This window comes from Cryphonectria parasitica (assembly GCF_011745365.1).
Source record: "Cryphonectria parasitica EP155 unplaced genomic scaffold M406scaffold_7, whole genome shotgun sequence".
NCBI classification, from domain to species: Eukaryota; Fungi; Ascomycota; class Sordariomycetes; order Diaporthales; family Cryphonectriaceae; genus Cryphonectria; species Cryphonectria parasitica.
This window is the reverse complement of record NW_024468915.1, coordinates 823832-849265: the sequence shown is the minus strand read 5'-3', so window position 1 is coordinate 849265 and position 25434 is coordinate 823832. Positions and strand designations below refer to the sequence as shown.

At 52.4% G+C, this 25434-nt stretch overlaps 9 protein-coding genes and 1 non-coding gene across 10 annotated transcripts; all 10 read left to right on the top strand.

The window, feature by feature from the left end:
• The first annotated feature begins 531 nt into the window (after window positions 1-531).
• On the top strand, window positions 532-1596 carry M406DRAFT_323492 (proteasome component C5). The gene is made up of 2 exons (XM_040919775.1): window positions 532-715; window positions 794-1596. The coding sequence occupies exons 1-2, from the start codon at window positions 609-611 to the stop codon at window positions 1479-1481; spliced, it is 795 nt and encodes a 264-aa protein (XP_040773280.1). The 5' UTR covers window positions 532-608; the 3' UTR covers window positions 1482-1596.
• A 4513-nt stretch (window positions 1597-6109) lies between these two features.
• On the top strand, window positions 6110-6879 carry M406DRAFT_332680 (uncharacterized protein; the record flags this gene model as incomplete). Its single annotated transcript, XM_040920776.1, has 3 exons — window positions 6110-6190; window positions 6339-6359; window positions 6634-6879. The coding sequence occupies 3 exons, from the start codon at window positions 6110-6112 to the stop codon at window positions 6877-6879; spliced, it is 348 nt and encodes a 115-aa protein (XP_040773279.1).
• Window positions 6880-8694: 1815 nt separating this feature from the next.
• Window positions 8695-10943, top strand: M406DRAFT_352687 (uncharacterized protein; the record flags this gene model as incomplete). Its single annotated transcript, XM_040922708.1, has 4 exons — window positions 8695-9127; window positions 9310-9369; window positions 9423-9961; window positions 10020-10943. 4 exons carry the CDS (start codon window positions 8695-8697, stop codon window positions 10635-10637), a joined length of 1650 nt encoding a protein of 549 aa, XP_040773278.1. The 3' UTR covers window positions 10638-10943.
• A 2138-nt stretch (window positions 10944-13081) lies between these two features.
• On the top strand, window positions 13082-14286 carry M406DRAFT_293944 (regulated by circadian rhythms/ protein binding protein). Its single transcript, XM_040919110.1, has one exon. The coding sequence runs from the start codon at window positions 13248-13250 to the stop codon at window positions 14013-14015; it is 768 nt and encodes a 255-aa protein (XP_040773959.1). The 5' UTR covers window positions 13082-13247; the 3' UTR covers window positions 14016-14286.
• A 544-nt stretch (window positions 14287-14830) lies between these two features.
• Window positions 14831-16278, top strand: M406DRAFT_352685 (uncharacterized protein; the record flags this gene model as incomplete). The annotated part of the gene is made up of 3 exons (XM_040922707.1): window positions 14831-14879; window positions 14935-15460; window positions 15580-16278. 3 exons carry the CDS (start codon window positions 14831-14833, stop codon window positions 16004-16006), a joined length of 1002 nt encoding a protein of 333 aa, XP_040773277.1. The 3' UTR covers window positions 16007-16278.
• A 314-nt stretch (window positions 16279-16592) lies between these two features.
• On the top strand, window positions 16593-16664 carry M406DRAFT_t103. Its single transcript has one exon. It is a non-coding gene; the product is annotated as a tRNA-Ala (tRNA).
• Window positions 16665-16953: 289 nt separating this feature from the next.
• Window positions 16954-18291, top strand: M406DRAFT_264881 (FMN-linked oxidoreductase; the record flags this gene model as incomplete). Its single annotated transcript, XM_040917700.1, has 2 exons — window positions 16954-17098; window positions 17186-18291. The coding sequence occupies 2 exons, from the start codon at window positions 16954-16956 to the stop codon at window positions 18289-18291; spliced, it is 1251 nt and encodes a 416-aa protein (XP_040773276.1).
• A 598-nt stretch (window positions 18292-18889) lies between these two features.
• M406DRAFT_92664 (uncharacterized protein) lies at window positions 18890-20805 on the top strand. The gene is made up of 3 exons (XM_040926231.1): window positions 18890-19355; window positions 19444-20261; window positions 20321-20805. The coding sequence occupies exons 1-3, from the start codon at window positions 19138-19140 to the stop codon at window positions 20485-20487; spliced, it is 1203 nt and encodes a 400-aa protein (XP_040773275.1). The 5' UTR covers window positions 18890-19137; the 3' UTR covers window positions 20488-20805.
• A 1212-nt stretch (window positions 20806-22017) lies between these two features.
• Window positions 22018-24159, top strand: M406DRAFT_107822 (uncharacterized protein; the record flags this gene model as incomplete). The annotated part of the gene is made up of 3 exons (XM_040915269.1): window positions 22018-22755; window positions 22953-23108; window positions 23171-24159. Exons 1-3 carry the CDS (start codon window positions 22179-22181, stop codon window positions 24157-24159), a joined length of 1722 nt encoding a protein of 573 aa, XP_040773274.1. The 5' UTR covers window positions 22018-22178.
• An 82-nt stretch (window positions 24160-24241) lies between these two features.
• M406DRAFT_32061 (uncharacterized protein) lies at window positions 24242-24606 on the top strand (the record flags this gene model as incomplete). The annotated part of the gene is made up of 2 exons (XM_040919413.1): window positions 24242-24374; window positions 24455-24606. Coding segments are annotated over 2 exons (285 nt in total), but the record flags the coding sequence as incomplete, so codon positions are not given.
• Window positions 24607-25434: the final 828 nt, after the last annotated feature.

Genomic DNA, 25434 nt, shown 5'->3' with positions numbered 1-25434 from the left:
AAGGGGGGAGGGGCTCCGCGGGTTAGGCCGTGTACGTGGGATGGCGATTGAAAGCTGAAGCAGCGCGGCAGACAGCGGTAGGGAACGGCAACAAACAGACCAAGCTATCATCAGCGCCAACAGCCTGCCAGGTGAATGAGTGACTCTTCAAAAACAAAAAACCAAACAAAAATACATTGGCTCGCCCAGCCAGAGTGAGTGCAGTTGTAGTTGATGTCGCGGTCCCCAAATAAGCAGCGCGGTGACGGCCTAAATCCTCCCCCTGGCGGCTGTGCCGTTCCCTGTTGTTGCCATACCCCCGGAGATTGCCCAGGGCCCGCCACAGACAGAGCTTCGAGAACAGATTGCAGCGCTCCACCGAAAAAAACAGACCTCCAGCCCGCCCAGGCCTGCTTAGTCAGGAGCTACCCCTGTCAGCCAGGCAGGCAAGGCTGACGCGACGACGGACCTCACTCGGTGGGCTTCAACAGCGCTTCCAGCCTTGATCTTATTACCAACAGCCCAACTCCTGCTACCACAAACAAACAAACACGCTCTAGCATCACCAAACCAACCTTTTGCCACATTGAGAAATCATTCAGCCTCTCGCGCACGTTCACACCGCAAAAATGGCTGCCATGTTCAGCCAGAATCCCCTCATGAACGGGCCCAACTACGCCCTCAACGACGCACCCACAGCCCATAACGATGGCTTCCGACAGCACCGCTTTGACCCGTAAGTAACTCCCCAGGTCTCTACGTCCCCATGATTCCATATCTATGATTGCTCCCCGGCTCATCATCAATACCTCAGCTACACCGACAACGGCGGCTCGATCCTGGCTATCGCAGGCGCCGACTTCACCATCATGGCCGGCGACACGCGGCACACGGCAGGCTACAGCATCAACACGCGGCACTATCCAAAGGTGTTCAAGGTGGGCGGCAGCACCGCAGACCAGCACGACGCGACGCTGGTGCTGTCGGTGTGTGGGTTCGCGGCGGACGGCGAGGCCCTAAAGGAGCGCCTCGACACCATCTGCAAGATGTACCGGTATCGTCATGGCAAGCCGATGAGCGTCAACGCCTGCGCCAAGCGGCTGTCGACCATCCTCTACCAGAAGCGCTTTTTCCCATACTACGCCTACGCCATCCTCGGAGGCCTGGACGAGGACGGCAAGGGAGCCGTCTACAGTTACGACCCGGTTGGCAGCTACGAACGCGAGATGTGCCGCGCGGGCGGCGCCGCTGCCAGTCTGATCATGCCCTTCCTAGATAACCAGGTCAACTTCAAGAACCAGTATGTACCGGGCAGCGGCGAGGGACATGCGCTGCAGGAGCGCCCAAAGAACCCACTCCCCAGGAGAGAGGTGGAGATCTTGGTGAAGGATGCGTTTGACGGTGCAGTGGAGAGACACATTGAGGTTGGTGATGGTCTGCAGATGATGATCATCACTGCAAATGGTATTGAGGAGGTCCTTCTGCCTCTGAAGAAAGATTAAACCAGCAAGTTGGGAACAAGAGTTTCCTCTAGCAAGGTCAATCACTTGGCTTGTACGATACGACATGAGGGTCATTCGACTATGAGGCTACGTAATTAGAATATCAGTCTGAACCAAAGCGTGCATGGTCTCATTCGCTGCAGCTCGCACTGACCTTTCACTGTGACATCGCACATTGTGCTCTGCCATGTTGAATGCCGGACCTGTCCACCGCCTAAACTGCGTCGCCCGGCTATGTCGGAGAATCAACTGCAAGATCATATGCAGCATGACGTTGGCCTGAAGGTTGCCACCCTGGCCTCGGTGCATAGGCTGTGGTCTGAGAACAATATCATCAGAAGCAATCTTTATCTTCTATCGGGGTGTTGCAGTCAACGATCAGTGATCGATAGCCCCCCTCAACCCCACTCTTTGGGCGTGAAGTGTCCACAAATGCTGTTTGCCAACGGACAATAATAGATACAATTCGCCTTCCTTTGCCGAGTTTGCAGTGCAATATGCATGCATTTCTGCCCGACGCACTGCTACTTTGGCTTCCCAGGCCTACTTGGTGAAAGTCACAAGTCATTCTATGAAGTTCAATTCAATGGATTGTGCTTATACCCATTCGTACAACGGGCCCCTCTCGGGCTGCAGTATTTCTTTCTTCTTTTCTCAATCCCCTTCCTGACCCTGCATGTCAACGTCATGAAAGCGGTCTGGAAGCCTTCTCTTCACATCTTTGGATCACGCGAACGGGCTGGTCAAGATATCCTGCTGAGCAGGGGCCTTGACGAAAGAGATGGCCCTCGCGCTACGTTCTGACCCGTCAATTGTCTCGGAAAGTAGGCGCTCAGGTGTAGGGTAGTATTTGAGAATGACACTCAACCAAAGGCTACTTTATGCAGGAGATCGAGGAAAGATTTTTGTTTAGGCTATATCGACCATCAACTCACTTCTGCCTGTGGATAGTCTACGAAAGCTTTGTGCTGTCTGTGTGTGTGGGGATAGATATTCGAGAGCAGCCTGTCGGTGTCTCTATGAAGAAAAGCTGGCACACTTTCTACGGTTGAGATTGGAGGCGCTAGATTCTGCACGAGGTTTAGGAACAAGTCGAGACCTCACACACAGCGCTTGCTATACAGTAGTGTCAACAGATGAATGTGTATCGAGATCTTGACTGGACAAATCATTGCAGAAGGAACAGCGTATCACGGCGTCGACCAACAATCTGAAATGTCTTGTCTGCAGCTGAAATTACACGGCTTCCTCACATACCAACGAAAACAAGAGATCTAATACAACATCGGAAAAATTGTACTATACCCACCATCATGGGAGATTGTCTATACTTGGACCAGCCTATGAACATCAGGCCCTCTATGATCCAGAGGGTCGTTTACAGATACCCCTGAGTATCAGCCTGCATGGGCCGTATGACAAATGAGATCAAAAAGATGACATTAGATAATTACTACAGGGGTTATAGATCGATTGTTTCAATCCCCAGATGGAGAAACTGTCATAAGTAGTCATGGTACGGGGATGGTCCCTTGCCGGTAGGGTGGTTTGACCACGCGAGGAGCTTCAGCGTAGAGCGCAAATCATGCCACAACGAGGTATTTATAGTAGTGATAGCTCCCTTCAGCTCACCCAGGGATGTTGGCATGCCGGGTCTCTGCCACTGAATACGAGGATTCGGAAGTCATCGAATAGACTCGAAGGGTACGGCCACACTTGGTATCATATCATAGGTGGCATGTTCAACAAAGAGAGAAAAAAAGGTGAGATGAAGCACATAGTCAATAACAACTTAAGAGAGTGGCAACGGCGAGGCTTAGTCGGCTACCCAATCTACTATAGTAAGAAAAAAAATTTGGCGGAGAAGAGTTACACTCTCAACACGGGCCGTCAAGGGTCAAGAATGGCCTCAACCCACCTCATTGGAGTACCGCCTAGGCTGCCTCTCGGGCTTTCGTCTGTCCGCACCTAGACAGGGAATACCATAAGATGTTGGATGTAGAAGTGGGCTTGTCACCAACAAGTCGGTCCACAGTTGTATCGGGGAAGACAGCATGACAAGACATGGGCCCCGCAGCACAAGGCCTTGTGGTCTTTTGGGCAGGTCTATGCGGCTGGCATACCATGATAAAGCGGTTTCCACCCACGTATTTGCCACTCTGTACAGCACCTTAGGGGCGTTTCTAGAAACTGACTGGTACGGTATCCATGTAGCACAGTCTCTTGGCTTTTGTGAAGCGGATCGGCAGGTTGAGTGTCCTCGGTAGCGGACCAACCGGGAGCCGGCACCTGGGGGGAACAGCAAAAGGCCTGGCCTGGATCCCTTGAGGAGGCCTCGCAGTGAGGTGACGGCGTCTGCACCTTATTTGATAGGAACAGGGCACGCCAGGAACCGAGTATGTATGATGCTATCGAAGCATCAGCGCCTGATAGTGTTCATGGGAGGCATGGGTGCCCTGCAATCTGAGGCCCTTATGCCGTGGTGCCCAAGTATGGAATAGTGTCATAGGTAACGATCTGAGTATTCTGTTGCGGGCGCAAGAACAGGGTCAGCCTCCTGGAGTCTATCATTGCCTCATTAGGGGGGTTGTCGACGGCGGCCGACGTTGATGATGACCCCATTTCTCCCGAAATAAACTTCCGGGGATTGTCGCGACCGTGCAGGCGGTCCTGCTGCAAGTCGGCGCTATCAGCGCTGACCAAAAGACGTCTTGCCTTCCAGGCCCACTGCTACAAATTGTCTCTCCCAAGCAGAATGATGACTAGGTGGTCTGCGAGGCGTCTTTTGTTGCGTCTTGCTGCGTCCCGCTATCGTGCCTTTGGGATCTTGGAAAATGTTGAGCATCGGAAGAGGCGCTCCGTCGTAGAAATGACGTCATAAGTTGACAGGTTTCAATTGCGCCTGTCGATTGGTCTAGAAAGACGGGCAGGTGGAGAAGGACCCTGAATAAGGACCCTGGCCGCTTCCCCACGCTCCAGCCACAGGTGTGTTCAGGGATAATGCTCATCCGGCGATCAATCACAAACCACCCCTGCGGACGACGGCAGGAACCATGACGCAATATCTCCAGTTCTTGATGATGCCCCCCCTCCTCCTTTCCTTCTGCATGCTGCATCGCATGTGGGGGCAATGGGGATCTTCGATGCTTGCTGTTGTGAGACTTCTGGACCCTTGCCAAGGCATATGAGAGACAGGAAAGAGGAAAGAAGAAGAAGAAGAAGAAGAAAACAGGTGAGACACACCCCAGTAGTAGTCCAGGTCGAGTCCAGTCCAGAGGGATATCTCGGTCCACCAGTGGCAGGCTGAAGAGGGAAAGGCAAAACTTATCGGGCGGGGACCTGATGGAATATTATCACTTTAGCATGATCTGAAACCCGAATTAGGGATACAGCGAATTAATGAAAAGCTATCGAGATCTGATGTGGCTGCGTCCATTCCAACCGAAGCCCAACTTGACAGGACGCCTAACACAGCAGACTGTCAGTGTAGCAATGCAGCACACCCTTGGGGCACACCCTTGGGGCACACCCTTGGGGCCAGAGACGACCTCTAAATGAGCAGAATTCTCATGCACGATACCCTTCCAAGCAGAGTCCGAGTTGGGGCACCGTTTCTGCTGAGCACAGTACGATCAGAATCCTACCCACTGCTCTTTGGTAGTACCAGCCGGGCGTGCCTCACCCCGGCCCAGGATGACGAAGACCTCGATCTCATAGCACCTTGGAAAAGTCTGGGTATGGACCTTTGTTGTGGAATGTACAACGAGGACAGCTTTAAACATCCTGACGAGCTGAGCTAATGTTTTTGAGAGAGTCAGGCAGATCATCCCTCTCGTCACTCTCACGCTTCTTGGACGCTTCTGTCGTCATCGTCCCCACGCCGCTCCCGCAAAACTTCTACACTGTAGTAACTTTAACACGACTCATGAAGTCTCAGCCTCTCCCATCGGGCAGTGGGGTGCGACCCCGTTGGTGCGGCTCCTGCCGACAATATCGTATTTTTGTACGTAGTGGTACTGTGGTAGTATGAAAATTTTTATCCCTGGCTGGCTCCTGTGAAGTACCTACTTGGAGCAACCACTCTTCAGCTCCCACCTCAAGCCTGCTGTTACCGTTTCACAACATACTGCCTCGCCTCGAGGTATGCACTGGCATCTTGCAATGCAAGGGCTCAACGTGGTTTTTTTTTTTGGGGGGGGGGGGGGAGGGTTCGATTGGTCTTTTTAGTCGGCTGCTTTGGCCAGGAGACAAACACGACGTATAGAGATAATCCCGGGACCCTCCTTGCCCAGGGCGATCAGCGCCCTACAGCAGTCTTCCCGCAGTGCTTGCCCATCCTGATGGACCCAAGGGGTCCTCATGATCCGGTGGATTCATGTTTCCGTCACCAGTGACCCCGTTCGCCCCTCCTAATATGTACATATGTACCCAGCTCGTGTAGCCAAGGCAAGATACACTTTTATTCCGTCATTCGCACCTGATTAGGCTGATACAGAGAAGCACACGGCGGAGTACTTGTTCTTCTTCTTTCTCTTCGTTTTTTCTTCCTTTTCGGTTTATCTCGTCGTGATGTCATGAAAAACCCAAGGTTGACGTTTGTCAGGGGTCGTAGTGATGAGCGGGAAGAAATGGTGCCACCATGGCACGCGCCGATGTCAGACAGTAGCAGTACGCTGGAGTCCACTGCCGAGACGATACTTCCCCACGAGGTAGGGGGGTGACAACTGGAAGTCTAGTAAAAACACGACGAAAAGGAAAGAAGAAAAAAGGAAGGAGGAAAAAGAGAAGAAGAGAAAGGTTGCGCTATACACGGAGTCCTTGTGAACAGAGCACCACGGCATTGCTGTAACCGGCAAGATTCTAGGCCCCAGACGGCCGGTAAGTTCATTTTCAATGCATATTCCTTGCTTTTCAGGGCCACGCTCTCATCACCGGGGCTAAAGAAGCTAAATAGTACCAAAAAACGCCATGAGACAGGATCCATCCGGTACATAATGATACCGTGGGTCCTCACCTGGAGAATGGCCTCAGGAGGCGGACGAGCCAAGATGGGTGCTGTAGGGGGAGAAACAAAAGACTGATCACCAGGGTTCTTCTGACAGAGCCCAAAATCAGAGGCATGGTGTGGCCGTACTACTGTACTGTGCTATAGCACAGCATCTGCTTTTGCAGTGACCGCCTTATCACGCCTATGAACAGCGAACAAAATGCCTTCCAACAAGGGGCTACTAGGGGCTTGGAGAAGAGCCTAGAACAAATGTGGCTCAAGTCCTCGACTTCGAGGATGGTACAGCAGTACGGCGGAGCGGGTGGCGAAAGCGTTGGTCAGGGGATCCCCATCCAAGTACCCAAGCCAACCCGGACCTTGGAGGGACCATCCCGTCTGCATGGGAACTGATACCGATCGAAAAATCATCCAGGAATGGAAATTACCCATCCATAGCCCCTCATTTCCCATCTGCTCATATGCCAATCGCCGTCGTCCCTGCGGGCCCTCTTCGACGTACGCCATCTCTCTATAGCAACACCCCTCCTCCCATTCTTTACCAACACCTGCATTCTTATCCACCCATCCCCATGGCGTATACTTTTGGCCACTCTTCCAGGGTGCTACCGCTAGCACTTCGAACATCCTCTCGTCCTTGTTCGGGGGGGTTTTTTTTTCCTTCTTTGTTACTTAAAGGAAATTTTATTTGTATTCTATTTGGTTTCTTCTTCCTTCCCTTTCCCTTCTTGTCCACTTGCCCCATCTCCACAACCCTCGTTCCATGTCATGACTTACGCTGGCACTCGGGATCCTTCAGTGACAGCAACCTCGCCCGGAGGTTCTATTTTTTTGGCCACCGAGCTTGAAGGTTTTCAACTATCTCTGTTCCCAATATAAACATTTTACTCCACTGTTATAGGATGATCCCAGACAACGTCTGCTACACCATCGCTTTTCATCGGCAGGAATGGTCATCGTCACTTGATCATCATTTGTGCGTTCCCTCCTACCAGTCTACCAGCTTTTGGGACTAGCCTTGTTCCAGCCTGCAGGACTGACCTAGTCCTTGGTCACTTCCTCACTGAACAGGTGTTCCCCCAGGACACTCACTCTAACACAAAGCTACGGGTGTTCGCAGGGCATATTCTTCCCACCAGACCAGCTCCTACACCACTATCGTCCCCCCACCTCGCCTCTGGTCACTCGGGCAGCCTTGGTCCCCTTGACCTTAACTGTCCATAGTCTCTTCGAAACGGCCCAGTGAGGAGCCAAAGCTAGGGGGCATTCTCATCTCAGCACCATTCTGGTCCAGGTACAGACGTGACCGTCCCCATCTACCGGGACAAGCATATCAGACGGCCCACAAACTCCCCACACAGAAGGCGACTGGAAGCTGTGGCGAAGATTTCGACTCCAGGGACTCCCCTTTCGTGGTCCTCGAGCCCATCTCTTGGCTTCCTTCCCTGTAGACAGGCCCCTCGCGACCCATCTCTGCCCTCCCCTGGGCGCTACCCATCCCTGCAGCTGGACATTCTTCTTTTACAGCTTGCGTCGAGCTGCCACTGGGGTACGAGCTTGCGCCTAAGCCTTACCACTGCAGAGAGACAACCAGCTCACCGAATCTCTGTGCTACGACGGAGCTAGAGGACACCATAACCACAGCGCGGGCAGCCGAAGCAATAACGACCGTTATTTTTGCCTCCCCCCTCCCCCCGGGCTGTTTCTTACCGAAGTCTGCCTAGTTCGAGACATTGGATCTCCCTCCCCCTTCTAATACGTGCTCGTCTCCACTACTGTGAGTCCTCTCTCAAGTTTTAGTTTTTTTTTCCCTCCTGCTCTGCTTGCTTCTCAAAGCTCATTTCAGTGAGCTTCATCCTCCGCTCCTCACTTCCCTTCCGTCCCGCATCGCTGCAGGTATATTGATATATCTTTCGTTCTTTTCTTCTTTCTATCGTTGAGATTCCTTGGATCTCGGCAGTGTTCGTCCCCGGCACGCGTTTTGGGCTGACTGAATTACAGGGCACGGAAGATTCAGTGCAGGTCCCAATGGGAGAGGACCCAACAGCGTCTGGGTGTGACTTGTCAACCGCTTCAAGTTCCTATCCGGAGGCAGGTCCAGACGCCGGTGAGAGCTCGGCTCAAGCTAGAGGGGGCGACAGCTTAACGACATATCCGCAACAGGTGTACAACAACCCACAGCAACAGATGTTCATTCCGCAATTCGACATGTCGCAATCACAGGTCCCTTCTCGAGCAGGCCACTATAACATGACAGCCTTGGCAAATGCGCTCCCGCAGGCCAACTACCGACAGGCTCCCTGGAACAACGGTTCACAGATGCGATACAATCCGGCAGGTGCTTCACCAAACGTCGTTGGCCAGACGCAATCCTCGCCTCAGTACAACGGACAGCCTGGAATGGGTTCCATGCCCAACCAAGGTTACTACATGCCGCAGCAGCAGCAGCAGCAGCAGCAGATGCCACAATATTACGGGGGCCCAATGTCTCCCTCGCAACCCCAGCCGAATATGTCTTCCAGACCCAATGTCCCATTTTACGGCAATCAAGTCATGTCAAATCATCAAGCCCATCCGTCTATGGGGTATTACTACGCTCAGGTGCCCGCGTATGCGCTACAGGGACATCCTCCCCATCAAGGTGTGCCAGGGTCTTATAACATGCTTGCTGGAGTGGGAGTCCAGCCAGATCCAAGGCTCGGATCAACTCAATCAGGCGACACAGGGGAAAACGTCGTCCCCTTTTCCCCTGTTCAGCAAGAACTGAGGCAATGTATGCCAGCCCAAAGAGTATTTCGAGGATATTTACTAATGATTGTGCAGCCCCAGTTGATAGCCAATCCAACGTTGTCCGTGGTCCGCCGAGAAAGCCTCGACAAAGCGGTGAGCATTGAAACTCCCTTTATACATCGGTCCAATTGTTGATATGTGATCAGGTCATGCAATTTGGATCGGAAACTTGCCGTCCCAGACAGACTTGATGAGCTTGGTTCACCATGTTTGCAGGGAGGCTCAGGGCCTTGAGTCCCTGTTCTTAATCTCCAAATCAAATTGCGCGTTTGCCAATTTCAGAGACGAGGCCAGCTGTCTCACTGCCCAACAGAAGCTACACGAATCCAAGTTTCAGTCTGTCAGACTTGTCAGTCGCTTGAGGAAAAATACAGTCGAGGGAGCATCGGGAATTACAGCGCCAACCGGCCCGTCCGCAACCACTCCGCAGCAGGCCGTAGCGCCGGAGGTCAAGGAAATAGAGCAGATAGACTCGACTGAAACTCAGTCAGACAACGCCGATACCGATACCCCTACCGCTGTGGGCACTCCGGATGCGAAGGGCCCTGCGGTAGTCGATGCAGCGCAGAAGGACAGGTTCTTTGTTCTCAAGAGTCTGACGGTTGAGGACCTGGATCTTAGTGTTCGAACTGGGATCTGGGCAACTCAGTCACACAATGAGGAGGCACTAAACAGTGCCTTCAAGGTGACTACCCACTGATTGAAGAGATATGCCTATTTTCACTTTGCTGACGCAACTACAGAATGCAGAGAATGTCTACCTTGTGTTTTCGGCCAACAAATCTGGAGAGTATTTCGGCTATGCACGAATGGTTTCTACTATCAACGAGGATCCAGCTGCTGCTATCGAGTTCGCTCCCAAAGCCCAATCCGTCAATGAAGTCGACCTGCCGAGAGAAATACCAACGGAGCCGACCAAATTCACACCCAAAGGACGGATCATCGATGACTCTGCAAGGGGCACGATTTTCTGGGAGATTGCCCGAGAGGACTCCAGCGAAGGAGTAACACAGGAAGAACCCGCACCAGCCGTCGCGGAGCAAGATGATACGACTGGTGGGCTTGATGGCAACTCCGAGAATAAGACATGGGGCAAACCATTCAAGTTAGAGTGGTTGAGCACGACCAGACTGCCTTTCTACAGATGTAGAGGTTTGCGCAACCCGTGGAACTCGAACAGAGAGGTCAAGATTGCTCGTGATGGCACTGAATTGGAGCCATCCGTCGGCCGCCGACTTATTGGGTTATTCAACCGCAGCCACAACAGCCCGGGACCAAGGGGACCGATGATGGGCATGGGCCAGATGATGTCCCCATCGCAGCAGCAGATGCCGATGGGATATCCTCCTCCATATTCCTAGGACAGTAATACGTGGTCAATTCGGAAGACGATATTTGATTTCAAAGTTCTGGATTATGCGGTTTGGGAGGACGAGGAAGCTTTTTAGTCCTAATTGTCTATACAGTTATCTCCTTGAAAAGCTGGGACAGCCTGGGGCTTCAAGCGTTACATATTCTAATCTGGCCGGAGCTATCGAGAATCACAAAAGAGCTATGGAATGATTGTGGATGGTTAATTGAGTACCTATCTCGACGGAGTATTGAGTGCGACGGCCAGGGTTCTCTTCCCGATAAATTCAAAAGTTCTTTTTACCTGGATCTACTACACTTGCGAAGGGTTCCAACCAAGTCATGCAAGTGACAGTGATTCACATGAACGAGTTCCAATGCTAATGGAACTGCTGCTATGGAACATACCAAAGGACACCCACCAGATTTCGCCCCTCGCCTTCGTACACAACAATTCCAATGCCATCGGAGTCATACTAAATGCCAAGTTTGCGGCTGTCAATTATCGCCGTCATACGCTGGCGAAGCTTATCCGTCTTTGCTGGGCCCCGAGGCAAAACATAGCTTGAACTTTAATCCGTTCCCCATCTTGCTCTTCATCTGGGTTGCATCGAGATGACATGGGGAAGCTGGAAGGGAGTCAGTATGTCATTGGAAAGTAATCATGTAAGGACAATTATACTGCAGTACATAATGCGTAGAAGCAACTACTGGAGGGCGCATCTCACATTCCATGTACAGTACAGGCAATATACTCCAGGAGCCAAGCTCTAGCAGATCCCTGTGTTGGCACCGATCTCAGCGCAGGAGGGCCGGGGGCCTGCCGTAGTAGCCGCCTCCAAGGCGGGAGACAATACTTATTGTATGCTCTATGACCTCGTCGATCGCCAGGGGGCTGGCTTGGAAGGTGGGGAGAAGTCACCAATGTACACCACCATCCAGATCTACTATACGAGGAGATCCTGGCCTTCCGGAGTAAATGACATCTTCCGCCCTCGCGTATCGACAGGTGTCTCCCAGTATATGTTTTTTGTTCCCCAATGAAAAGGGTGAGACAGAGAGATAGGCCAGCGTAGTTCTCGAGAGGTCTCGACGAGTCTATTCTTAAATTGCTGAGACATCTCCTCTGCTTCTTGTTTCATTATATCATTAATGTGAGTTGTTTGCAAAAGAAAAAGAAGGAGCAATTGTGGTATCCACTTGTTCGGAATGTTGTCTACCTTACGAAGTCTGCAGGGTGTGAGGTTCAAGTGTACTCTTCTGGTACTTTTACTCATCGTCACTCTTCAGTATTGTTAGAAATTTGAACATGGGCAATAAGTACCCTCATCCGGCAACCATATGGGAGATCTATTGTGGCAATAATGTCACCAGGGGGTGGCAGCCTTGTTATCTACTTGAAGGGAGAGACATTGGGCCGGATCGATCTGCAGGTCAGGCAGAGAGAGCTGAAGTCCGCATATGCAGCTACGTCAAATGGTCGTATCTACGGCGGAAAATAGACACAGCAACAGCAAGAAAAATATAGACACCCCCCAAGGTCCGTTTAGAAAACAAAAAAAAAAGTAGAAGAAAAAAGGCAATACAAACAGCGGTACCAAACATGATTCTGGTGAACTCGGGACTTTTCCCTTCCCCTTGCAAGCTCTGGTGGCGAATATGTGGTAGTACCCGACCATGGAGAAAAAGAAAAGAGAGAAGATGGTGAGCCAACGTATCCCTTGTGGCTTGAGACTGGGAATGCCGTGGCTGAATAGTCGATCACTTCCTGGAAAGCAGAAGAACCTGCGCATTGAAAGATGCCGTCGTTTCTTGCACTAGTGTAAGTTGCATGTGGCCTGGGACGACTAATTTGGAGACCACCCTCTTAGGTTGACGTAGTGCGTCGGTTTGAGGTGTGTGCGCTGGGGGGGGACACACCCTTCTCTGGGTGAACCCCAACCCTAGGGGGTGCCACTGCACTTTTTGTCCTTGCGGCTTGCTGTGCAACTTGGCAACCCTGGCAGCCTGGTCGGGGTTTCGCCACTACGTCACGCTGTCAAACGGACGAGCCCATTCCCCCAAGGCTGAGGACCATCATAACAAACCGACAAAATGTAATGCCTGATGGTTGTTCAGTACCGTTTTCAATGGTCCAGATGCCATGGCGAATATTTAGGAGTCTTATCTTCTCCCATCTTTTTTTCTTCTTTTTTTTTCTCTCGCGTACGCTGGCAGCCGCAGTCAGTAAGAGTAAATGAAAGTGAAAGTGAAGATTGCAGCCGGTGAAGGTGCTGGAAGCTTCTAGACGGGCCGCCCATTGCGTGATGGAATCAATCAGTACGTACCACCCGGTACGGGAACAGCCTCCCACACCCAAACGCAGGACCAGTCGCCACATTCTCGTCAGCCGTGGAACTCTCTACGCGCGACGACGAGCTTCTAGACATCTCGCGATGATTACGTAGTTTTGCAGCCTCGTCGTTTCGACGAGGTTCGCGAAGTCTCTTGGTGATATCTTCGTCAAAGATTTCTCAGGTATAAAAATGTCGTGACTCTCCTGCTCCTCGACGATCCCATTTCGTCTTCATCCTCAACAACAGCGAAAACACCAAAGAGCAAAAAGTTCACAAAAACATCTTATGCAACGAACGCACCCAATTTACAAACGAGTCCCTCGAACGCTTCGCACTTGCCCACGCCACAAAACAACTGTCAAGACCACAACGCGACCACTCACAACCACCACAAACAAAATGTCTTTCTTCCCACGCTCCTACTTTGCTCCCGAGGCCTCCTTCACGCCTCTGTTCCGCCTCCTTGACGACTTTGACAACTACTCCCGCGAGGTCTCCGCCCAGGGCAACACCAAGGCTGGCTCGCGCCGCGCCCTTCCGACCTTCTCCCCGCGTTTCGATGTCAAGGAAACCGAGGCGGGCTACGAGCTTCACGGTGAACTCCCTGGCGTCGACAAGGAGAACGTTTCCATTGAGTTCTCGGAGCCTCAGACGCTAGTCATCTCTGGCCGCAGCGAGCGCACCTACACCTCTGGCACGCCGCCAGCCGGGCTCGTCGAGAGCGGTGGCAGCGATGCTATGAGCGGCGCCATCACCGAGGGCAGCGACAAGGACACTGCCAGCGTCTCCCACAAGGCCACAGTGGAAGACGAGGCGGCCGAGACAGCCAAGGAACAGCAAGGCACCCAGATCACCAAGGCTGAGCCGCAGCAACAGAAGCCCAAGGAAAAATTCTGGGTGTCGGAAAGGTCCGTCGGCGAGTTCTCCAGGACGTTCAGCTTCCCCACCCCGGTGGACCAGGAGGCCGTTGCCGCGAACCTCAACAATGGCATCTTGAGCGTCGTGGTTCCCAAGGCCAAGAAGCACGAGAGCCGGCGCATCGCTGTCAACTAAACCTCAATTGCAGCCATCACGGCCGATTTTTTTGAGAGAAACATCGAAATAAAATGTTGGAAAATTGGATTAGTATGACTTTCACGACAGGCTTCGCATCAAGTTCTGCTATTTTTCCCTTTCTTTCCTTCTCTTGTGCTTTTTGTCTCTCTTTGGAACATGGCATCGCATGGTGTTTGTGGTAGCATTGGGATCATGAGCTTGGCCAGACTGCTGCGGAACGATTGTGTCTAATCTCAGCTTAAAACACAAATATAATTTCAAAAGTCTTCTAAAACATCAAGCATTACCTGTTCACTAGTATAAACATGATTGCCATGCATTGACTGTGAAGACCGAACACCATCTGCTTTATCAAGCCTATCCGAGGTCATTACTACCATCCTCCCAGGTAATAATTACTAGCAGTGAATCGAAATTGCTGTTACATTCAACAGATAAAGCAGTTCAATGTAGTTTCGCTACTAAATCTAGAATCTATAGGAATCAAGAAAACGATATTGAGGCGTCATTCTGTGAAGTCTCTTGTCTCATTTATCCGTTGCTCGTAGCCCATGGTGTTGTAAAACTTATACTGTTTATGTGTCTGGAATTGACCAAGGCCAATCCTGTACTAGGCCGGCGCCCGCGTCCAGATGCCCCCACCCCTCACCCCTCACCCCTCCTTTCTCCTTCCACTGTATTCCAAACTCCTCCGGTCCACGGCTTATGGCAGGTGAGTTAGAGAAAATGAACATCATCTTTTTTTATGAGGCACCTGGGGTCTGGCTCGAGACCACCAATTTTCCTTGGCCGATTCACCATCGCACGAAGAAATGGAAGACGCGGCGACAACAACGCCCACTGCCCGGCTAGGATGGATAGGTAGGTCAAGGCCAGTCCGGCAGCAATGCTGCAAGAGTACTGACTGCAGTGCAAGGACTCGGGTCCATGGGCATCGGCATGGCCGTGAATTTACAAAAACACCTGTCGGCCTCCCGCAATACAAACCTGCACTACTACAACCGGACGATGGCCAGGGGCGAGCCGCTCAAGGCCATCGGCGGTGTGCCCTGTGTCCACGTGGGAGACCTCGTCTCTAGGTCAGACGTCATCTTCCTGTCTCTCAGCGACGACGCGGCGCTGTCCTCGACGCTGGATGCCATTATCGAGGCGGCAAAGGCCAGCAGCGGGCTCTCGGGCAAGCTCATCGTGGACACGTCGACGGTCCACCCTACATCGTCCACGAGAGCGCAGGCTCGGCTGGCACAGGAAGGAGTCAAGATGGTTGCGGCGCCCGTCTTTGGGGCCAGCCCTGTCGCTGCGCAGGGAAAACTGCTGTTTATCCTGGCCGGGCCGGATGAGGCGGTGCAGGCCATCAGTCCGTACCTGGTGGGTGTCATGGGGAGAGGCGTGATTCGGCTCGGTGAGGATGTGAGTCAGTCGAGCATGCTCAAGACGGCAGGGTGCGTGTTTCCCCTCTCAGCTTCGTAGCTGTCATTCTTCCTTTTTTTCCCCCTTTCTTTAAAAGTGTCACGGGAGGAATAAAGTTGGAGTGACATTGGCTAATGTTTGAAAACCTCAGGAACTTCATGACGGCAGCTATGATGGAAGTCGTCGCCGAGGCCCACGTTTTCGCCGAGAAGACCGGTGTGGGAAGCGAGGCAATGGAGTCCCTCATCGAGCAGCAATATGGCCCGCTGGCACTATCCATGTCCAAGAGGCTCACTACCGGCGCATACATGCCGGCCAAGGACGAGAGGCCCTGGTCGGACCTGAACCTTGCGCTGAAGGATGTCGGGCACGGGATCGGTTGTGCGAAGGACGCCGGGGCGAGGCTACCCGTGGGGGAGCTGGCACTTGCGCATCTGCAGGAGGCCAAGGCGTTCTCAGATGAGAAGGGCAGGGCGATGGACTCATCTTCCATGTATGGCGTATTGCGAAGACAGGCTGGGCTAGATTTTGAAACGGATCTGGTGAAGCAGAGGGACGAGGCGAAAAGGCCAGGGTGATGGTGGTTGAAGGCGTCTCTTCTCAAAAGAAACCACCACATCACCACATCATGTTCAATCGGATCTTACTTGATTTAATTCTCTTTCTTTCAAGGCCTTATAGACTACAGAAGATGTGCGAGGGCCAGTGAGTCACTGGCCCTAGGCCGTGCACGGCCCAGCCAGCCAGCCAACAGCCAGACCTGTTGATAGCCTCAGTTAGTTGCCCTCGTGGCTTTTCTCTTCTTTTCTCTTCTCTTTAGCGCACTGCAATACGAGCTTTTTTGCCCTCGCATAGAAGATCTTTCACATTTTCCTGACTGTGAAGATCTTGGGCACCGAATTTACTATGCAGGCATCTCAGCCTGTTAATTTGCCTCGTGTACATGGAAAGTCTTTCGAATATTTATGACATTTGTGGTCGCAAAGAAAAGATTTCTCACATGTTTCATTAGTAAAATTATAATAAGTGACACTTTGGATATTCAACATTCATCAAATTGATATTTGCAATGAAAATTTTCCTTCGTCCTGAGCCAATTAAAAGCGTAACAATATAGTTCACAACATTCTCGCCTAAAATAACTGAATTCGGCGATACATCGTCGGGGGCATGGCGCAGCGGTAGCGCGTTCGCTTTGCATGCGAAAGGTCACGAGTTCGAACCTTGTTGCCTCCAGAAAAGTCCTCATTCAGAGGACGTTTCCTTTTGCTCTTTTGTTCTTTTTTTCTTTTTCAGTGTGGCATTCCTTGCCAAGAATAGGCACGGGTTAGAATCAGTCTAGACTGTAGTTGGCAACCAAAGAAAGAGCAGAAGGGCACTAGGATAGACGGTTCTCCAATGTGAGGCAGAACCGCCACTATCCGCTAATGGACTTTTTTTCTTCCTTCGATTTTGTATCCTGGCCCTTTTCAACATCAACACCCAGGGTGCAGTGATGCTTCTCCGTTTCCTCAGATCTCTTATCATGTCTGAGGCGACTCCCAAGAAGGTGCCCATTCCTCCAAGGGGCGTAGATTACCGGGGCAAGCTTGTCCTAGCGCCCATGGTGCGGTCGGGCGAGTTACCGTCGCGGCTCCTTGCGCTGCACTATGGCGCCGACTTGGTATGGGGTCAGTCTCTCTATGGTCGCTCGTCACCTCGCTTTTGGGGAGGAAACATACCCGTGAACTGACACGTTCTTCTCTCTGTATTTGTAGGCCCCGAGACCGTTGACTACTCCATGATAGGCGCAGTACGACGGCCAAATCCGACCCTCAAGACCATCGACTTCGTTCGCGTCCCCTCCTACGGGCAGAAGCAGCCGCCGCCCCATGCCAGAGAATCTATCATCTACCGTCTACACCCCGAGCGCGAGGGCAGCAAGCACATCTTCCAGATCGGCACTTCAGACCCAGACCGCGCGGTGGCCGCCGCCCGGCTGGTCGCACCCGATGTCGCGGGCATCGACGTGAATGCCGGGTGCCCGAAACCCTTCAGCACACACGACGGCATGGGCGCGGCACTGCTGCGGACCCCGGACAAGCTGGCTGGTATATTAAGAGCACTGGTGAAGGCCATCGTTCCCGAGTTCCAGATCGGCGTCAGTGTAAAGATACGCATTCTGGAGACGCCGGCCGAGACGGAGGCGCTGGTGAGGAAGCTCGTTGCCACGGGCATCACAGCACTGACGGTGCACTGCCGGACGACGCCGATGAGGCCACGCGAGAGGGCGATTCGGGGCCAGCTGCGGATGGTCCGGGAGATCTGTCACGAAGCGGGCGTGGCGTGCCTGATGAATGGAGACGTCGAGGACCGGGAGTCTGCGGCGAAGCTGATTGACGAGTACGGCGTCGATGGCGCCATGATCGCGACGGCGGCTGAGAAGAACTCGAGCTGCTTCAGGGCTAAAGACGAGGGCGGCATGGCACCATGGGACGAGGTCACAGCAAAGTACGTGGAGTTTGCGCTGGACGTGGAGAACAGGTTTGGGAACACAAAATACCTGCTCAACCAGATTATACCGGGGAAGCAGCCTGCGTACAGGCTGGTGCAGTCCTGCAAGACTTATACCGCCCTTTGTGAGGCGCTGGGGCTGACGCACCTTGTCGAGAGAGCCAAGGCGGTCGATGTGGCAGTTGAACTTACGAAGGATCCCAAGGCCATACCAAAGATTGCTGCTCATGGCAGTGAGAAGCGCAGGACCGATGATTCAAAGGACGAGGACAGCTCTGCTAAGCGTCAGAGGACAACGGATGCGTCGACGACGGAGAAAGCAATGTCAGAATCATCTCAACCTGCTACTGCAGTTGCGCTGTCGGCGTAAAAGATGTGTATGTCCTACGGAGAAGAAAATAAGGGGGGCGGCACAGGAGCGGGCAGAGGATCACCTGCCCGGAGCATTTGCATTGCTGGCGTTTTCGGCTCTAGACAGATATCCATGAACAATCCTGCTGAAGGCGCAGGCGGTTCTTGACCTTTATAAAGGTGGGGGAGGGGGAGTTTCATGTTAACTCAGTCATGTCTCGTGGTTGAAGTCACCTTACGAAGAACATTCCAAGTATGTGAGAAATGGGAAGATCCCGCCCGTCATTGACATTGATGACTTTCTCTGCGCCGAACTTGGCTGTGAGATGCCCATGAGAAGACCCAGCTCGAATCGAGGTCTGGTTTTCACCCAGATACCCTCAATATTGGCAAATTTCTGGATGAAAGGCGCTGAAGCTGCTTGATAATTCGAGATGTATTCGCACTGTGGTCTACTGTTGCTCACAACCAATGAGTCAGCAGCCTGATGGCTACCGCGCGGGGAGATACTGTACAGTATACCAAGTTCTTTGAATACTGTCCTGTTGGATGTCACTGACTTTCAAAGCAATGGGCCGAGGCTTTTGATGTTCCTGTCTTTACACACAATCTGCACTTGAGGTTCGGCTGGGACTGCAGAAGTCCAAAACAGCCATTTTTTATTTGATTGATTTTTCAGCACTCCGCCTATTCCTTCTTCTTTTTTCCCTTGTGCTCAAGAGCCTCGGTCACATCTGCCGTGTTCAAGCGAATCCCACCCGTTGCCCAGTTGGAAGTCTCGCCCCTCTGGTTAATAATAGGCTCTAGCTTGTCGGCAGAGCGCGCACCAGATGACCCTGAAGTTGACCACATCATCTCGCTCAACATGAGTGACCTGCAGAAAGCTTGGGCGAGGAAGAAGATGGAGCTGAATGGTGCGGAGGCGTTTAACGAGCTCGACGAGGAAGAAGAGGAGGAGTCAGATTACCTCCCTGAGCTTCCCGAGGTCGTTGATGACGATTCCTCCTCGTCCGCCTCATCAGCATCGTCGACGGGCACCATTGTCCCAACACCCAGCAGGAACCTATTTGCAAGGCCTCTAGGGTATGTGAAAACCACTCAAGATCAGGGGTTCTGCGTCGTTAGCCACAAGAGGGACTGGGAGTTAACCAGACGGAAGCAGCCCTCCAAGAGGTGGCGGCAGGACTCTTGACCCGATCCCATGGACGACGTATTTCGAGAGGGAGCTTTTCCTGCCCAGCCAGCCAGACGAAGCCGGCAACCCGCGCATCACCCACCATGCCTACCTGACGTCACCCGTTGACAAAGGCCCACTCTTTGTGATGCATCACGGAGGTGGGTCGTCAGGCCTCTCGTTCGCGGTCGTGGGAGCAGAAATCAGGAAGAAACTGCCCAACGCAGGCATCCTGTCACTCGATGCGCGCGGCCATGGCTCGACTGTCGCCTCGGCTCCCCTTGACTACAGCCTGGAGACGCTGAGGACCGATCTGCTGTCCGTCATCCAGCAGACGCAGCTACAGATGGGCTGGAAAGAACTGCCGGCCATCGTGCTCGTGGGCCACTCACTTGGCGGGGCGGTCGTCACTGATCTCGCCAAATCATATGCACTGGGCAACTCCCTGCTTGGCTACACGGTGTTGGACGTCGTCGAGGGATCGGCCATGGACGCGCTTCAGAGCATGACTACGTATCTATCGACGCGTCCGACAGGCTTTGCATCTATCCAGGCCGGGATCGACTGGCACATGCGCTCAAGAACCATCCGAAGCCCCATATCCGCACGAACCAGCGTGCCCGGACTGTTGTGTGAGGTTCCAGGCGGTAGCAGGCCTTGGAAGTGGAGGACCGACCTCGCTGCCACGGAGCCGTTCTGGGCGGACTGGTTCGTTGGACTGAGCAAGAAGTTCCTCGAGGCCAAGGGCGGGAAGATGCTCGTCCTTGCTGGAACAGACAGGCTGGATACAGCCCTTACTATTGGACAGATGCAGGGTAACGATTTTCTATACCCAATGCCATTTGGGAAACTTGACAGCTGACAAGGGTGATAGGCAAATACTCGTTACACATCTTCCCAGAGGCAGGCCATTTCCTCCATGAGGATAGACCTGAGGACACAGCCGTGGTGCTCGTCGACTTCTATAGGCGCAATGACAGAAGCGCACTAGTGCTACCACCAAAAGTGTCCGAGTTGCTGGCGCAGGGGAAGAGAGTCTGATGCACTCATACAAAGAGAGAGAGAGAGAGAGAGAGAGAGTGTGTGTGTGTGTGTGTGTGTGTGTATAATGACCCAGAGGGGCTACGTCGAGAGAGGTTTTAAGAGGTCCTCAATTTGGTAGATAAGAGGAGGAGTGTGATACATGCACACACGCGCACACACATTGGGACTCTCAGAAGAAACACATTCAGTACACCAATGATGCATGAAGCCCATTCCAATACACTGCGTCCATCTTGAAACTCAAGCAGTGCGGCAGGAAATACTGGGATTTAGACCTCCAAATGTAGAAACTTAATTATAACTCATATGCTCCTGATTCTCCCTTATCAGCCTGTCCCTCTCGTTATCCGCGTTGGCCTGCTTGTTAACTTCATTATCTGTCATGCCCTTCTGCTGCCGCAGTTGCTGCCCCAGCTTTCCAGACTTGTCTTTGGCAGCCTGTTCTCTCGCCTGCTCGCTCAGTGTCAGTCACAGCTCCCTATCTTTAGACCTGTCTGGGGGGCTTGTCCCTTACCTCAGCAGCCCGGCGCGCTGCTTCCGCCGGGCTCACTGCACTGGACGAGCCTCCGTCGCCAGTCTGGCCTCCCCCGAGCGTCCGCGGCGGCCCACCGACCACGCGCTTGTTGGCAGGAAGCGGTGCTGAAGTTCTCTGCTCAGGCGTGGCGCCGAGGGTCCTGCCCTGGCCAGCAAAGGCGTCTGTCTTGGACTCTTTGCCGCAGAGGGCGCCCATGATCGGAAGATATACGGTCTGAGCGGGTGCCACGAAAAGGGGGGCGGGGTTTGTTCTATTTCACTTTTTCTTTTGGTATCCCACTGATAAGACGAAGGAGGCTTTTTCTTGCGACTTGACGTCCAATTAAGGTGTACACTAGGCAATCATATGCGATCAGCCGCAAAAGTGGTCCGTGTGATGCTGGTTTGAGGGCTGTTGTCCTTGCGTGTGTCACTGCGTCGGTGCCAGATCCTCAAGGGCGTCCTCGGCGTCTTCCCCCAGAGTGGCTGTTGATGACCGGCCCCGCTTTCAGGGCGGCAGGACCAAACCGTATATGGAGGAGATTTCTCTCTGCTGTGTGTGTGTGGGTAGGTTCGGGATCAGATCTGATTAAAAGGTTGTGGCCGTCTCAAATCACTTTTCTCACTCTTTTTGCTAATAGATGAGGAAAGTCACGATGTACACGATCAAAGATGAATGAATGCACTGGAATCTGCGACTGTCATAGTTCAGAGTGGGCCTGAGTGGTCAGGGTGCTTATCCCCCTGGCTGCTTAAGTAAGTGACTTTGGTAGGCTGCGGATAACGATTGTAGTGTGCAAATGAGTAATCTTTAGGCAGTCTATGGAGCAGAGTACTGTACAACTGAGTACTTCATACCCCTGCAGGCAAAAAGCTCCCTTCGACGACATCGCGCGACCATCAAGGTCCTCACCCATCACCATCCACCCGCTCTCATTACCAAAACGTGAACAAGATTTCTCGACCCCGCGCTCAAGGCGAATTCCGGACTCTAGACGCACACTTCTCTCTTTTTCCAAAGTTCGTCTTCTGGACAACATAGTCTTGGTGCTTTCTTTCCATCATGTTTCGAGCTTCACCTCTCGCACCTTGCCGGTAACCACCTCTTCCACCCACTCGCGAGCAAAAACCCCCTCCTCGCTTGCAGGCCATTAGCAAGGGTCTGGCCCATCCATATGGACGAACTGTGGCTTTCGTACCCCGTGGCAGGCCAGCCTGTGGACCACGGACACAAAGGCTATGCCCACGATGAAGGTTGTGTCCCGGCTAAGAACGTCCAGCCGGAATGGCTGGATCTGGATTTTGGCCAGTTCTACGGCACCGGCGCGGCGCCCATGGCCCATTACCACGGCGAGTATGCCAGCCACGATACCAGCTGTCTTGACGGCAGTGGCTGTCCGAGACTTGGACTCGACCCAGGCGTGAACGACAAAGAAGACCTCGCTGCTGTCATGCCACAGCAGCAGCCGCCGCCGCCTAGCTTCGACGTTTTGGCGCAATCCTCGATGCCCTACCAGGCTTTCTCCGCCTCGCTAGGTGACTTCAACACTACCTTGCCTCCTCGGGTCCACACGCCAGATCCGACGCTGTTGGGCGCGGCTTCGATATCACCTCTATCACAGGTTTCGAGATCACCGGAAGATCATCTGCATCACATTTCCGAGGAGGATGCAGACTCCGATGCGGACAGTCTGGGCTCTTGTGATAGCCACTGCCTTGGAAGCGGAGGCGCATGCAGTGCAGGTACCTGTGGTAAGCTATTGCACTCTTCCTCCATCTTTGTCACTTGATTAGAAGACGTTCTTGAAATCGATGTTGTACCTCCATATGCATATATTTTTCTTCTCCTTTCTTTCTCTTTTCTATTCGGGAGATCAAAACTGTTCTATATCCCTATGGCTATTGTTTTTCGTGTATTTATCTGCTACTTTTCCATGTTGGTTCAAAAGCTGACATACTCTTTGAAGACGAGGAAACTGCATGTAGAGATGAGAACTGCCAGAAGCCTATCGTTGAACCCGATGTTGCCCATAGCGCTTTCATCCTGCAAGGGATCAGCGGAGCAATGCAACAACAAGCAGAGAACCCGCAACTCAATCGCAACAGTAAGCATTGACATATGAAGATCATACATACCCTACCCTTTCTGACATGATTTGATGATAAGCATTCCAACAAACGATGGTGGATTCGACGACGAATCACATCCACACTGCTCAGTCTCAGTCCTTCGGGCAGTCGTATCAATTCCCATTTCATTTCCAGGCCGGGTTTCCCGCTGCTTCTTCACACACTCTCCAAGGTAACACTGCTAGACATAGTGAGGGCAATGTCGTTGGCGGTCAAGAGTTTTCTGGAAACTTCCCCCAGAATTTCCACCAATTTCACGAGCTGCCCCCGTCTCTAGCCAGTTCCCAGGTTCAGTACGCCAATGCACTTGACAATTCGCAGACCATGAGCCTGGCGCAGCAATTGGATTCCAATACCAATGTTTTCAGTTGGGCTCCTCTTTACGACACTCAAGGCGCCTTCGTCAATGCTGTTGAGCAAGTCTATGACCAGCAGGCATTGCGGGAGAATACCTCCACGGCCCTTGATCCAGGCCTTTCAGACACAAACCATTCTCAATGGCTTCCAGGCTCGACGCAGAATTTTCAATTCAGCGAACCCCTGGATGAAAACTTGCTTGGAATAAGCCAAGAACAGGGCTCGTCAAGTAACCTCCCGACCGGCACACAGGAGAGTGTTACTACCATGAGTGACGACTTCTCACCCACAAGCCGCGACCAATCTTCGCCATCCAAGAGTCTCGGAAGCGTGGCACGCACGATATCACCCGTTTCAGATTACTCTATGAAGGGTATTTCGGTCGGCTCCGAGAGCATGTCCCGGGAGATTGAGGCTCACGTGTGTCAGTGGCGACTCGCTGACAACCGAATCTGTGGGCAGCAGTTCAGCTCCCACAGCCTGCTCCATGATCACGTCGACGACACGCATTTCCACGCCCTGAAGCCTACCAGTGAACACGGTCTCGTGTGCTTGTGGGATGGCTGCGATCGTCTTACCAATGACAAGTATGCCGACAAACGAGGGTTTGACACAAAGTCGAAGCTTCGTCGACACATTGAAACCCACACTGGGCCCAGTACGTTTTGAGATCTTTTGTGTTTTCCTTTGTTGCACTCAGGTTGTCTCTGCTATGATTATTGCAAAGCTGACCATATGTCCAGTCGAAGCGCACAAATGCGAAGAATGTGGCAAGGCATTTCCCAACAAACATGCATTGAAAATGCATCTGCGGACGCACAGTGACGAGAGACCGTATAAATGCGAAATATGCGGTGATTCCTTTAAAAGGGCGTACGATATCAGTAAGTATAGGCCCGCCGCCTGTCCTGTTTTCTCCAGTCTACTCTCATGTGGTTGTAGCTACTAACACTATTACTCCAAGCCATGCACATGCGCAGCGCGCATAGCGAAGAAAAGCCTTTCGAATGTCCCATCTGCCATCGAAAATTCAAGGACTCTTCGAATTTTAGCAAGCACAAGCGGACCCACGAGAAGCGGAAGCGCTGGGTATGCCGGACCTGTGATAAACCCTTTTGTCGCCGTGATGGATTGATTCGGCACGCCATGAGCAACCATGCATTGTCCAAGGATGCATTGGAGAAACTATGTGAGTGAACAATACATTGATATTCACTCGCGGAGAGCCAAGTTTCCAGCTGCTGACAAGCCATAGACCCTCCTGGTACCCGAGGCAGTCGAGCTCAAGCCGGAAGTTTTTAATTTCTACAGTACTTTTTGGATCATCTTTATTTTGCGCCCCCCCCCCCCCACTCGGCCCCATTTTTGGCACCTTCAAATGACCATTGTGATATCAAAAGTGTATTTTTCCTTTCTATCTCTATTTGCACTTTGTTCTTTACCGTTTTTTTTTTTTTGGTTTTTTGGTTTCTTTGGTGTTATCCTCCTAGGCGCCGGCCGGGTATGGAAAGGGGAAAAAAGGCTCGTGATGGAAGTGTGCAGCCTGGCGTTCTGGGAAAGCGTTGAGACATGACGGATCAGCAGGGACTAGGGACTATATACCCAAGTGAATTGGAACTCCCTTTCAATTATGTTGAAGGCAATGATGCAGGGTGTTCTTTTGGAGCGGCAAGTCAAGGTCTCTAAGCAGCGAGTTCGAAGGCCTGCGAACCATCTAATGTGACCACATGCTCAATTCAATCAAGGCAAGAACGACCTTCTTGGACTGAAATTAGCCAAGGTGACTGCAGCCCCAGTATCGTTGACCGGTGAGAAACGTCAACTACATGTCGAGAGTAGAAGGCTTAGGGTGGCTGGCCTGTTACACGGAGGCTACAAATGTACGAGTGTTACTCCTGGCAAAAGGTCTAGGCTTGTTCGAGAAGCCCGAGGAAGCCAGGTGCG

Coding starts and splice junctions, on each gene's coding strand:
- M406DRAFT_323492 (XM_040919775.1), top strand. CDS start 609: ATGGCTGCCATGTTCAGCCAGAATCCCCTCATGAACGGGCCCAACTAC. Junction 716..793: donor CGACAGCACCGCTTTGACCC/GTAAGTAACTCC, acceptor TCAATACCTCAG/CTACACCGACAACGGCGGCT.
- M406DRAFT_293944 (XM_040919110.1), top strand. CDS start 13,248: ATGCAACGAACGCACCCAATTTACAAACGAGTCCCTCGAACGCTTCGC.
- M406DRAFT_92664 (XM_040926231.1), top strand. CDS start 19,138: ATGAGTGACCTGCAGAAAGCTTGGGCGAGGAAGAAGATGGAGCTGAAT. Junction 19,356..19,443: donor CTATTTGCAAGGCCTCTAGG/GTATGTGAAAAC, acceptor CAGCCCTCCAAG/AGGTGGCGGCAGGACTCTTG. Junction 20,262..20,320: donor TACTATTGGACAGATGCAGG/GTAACGATTTTC, acceptor CAAGGGTGATAG/GCAAATACTCGTTACACATC.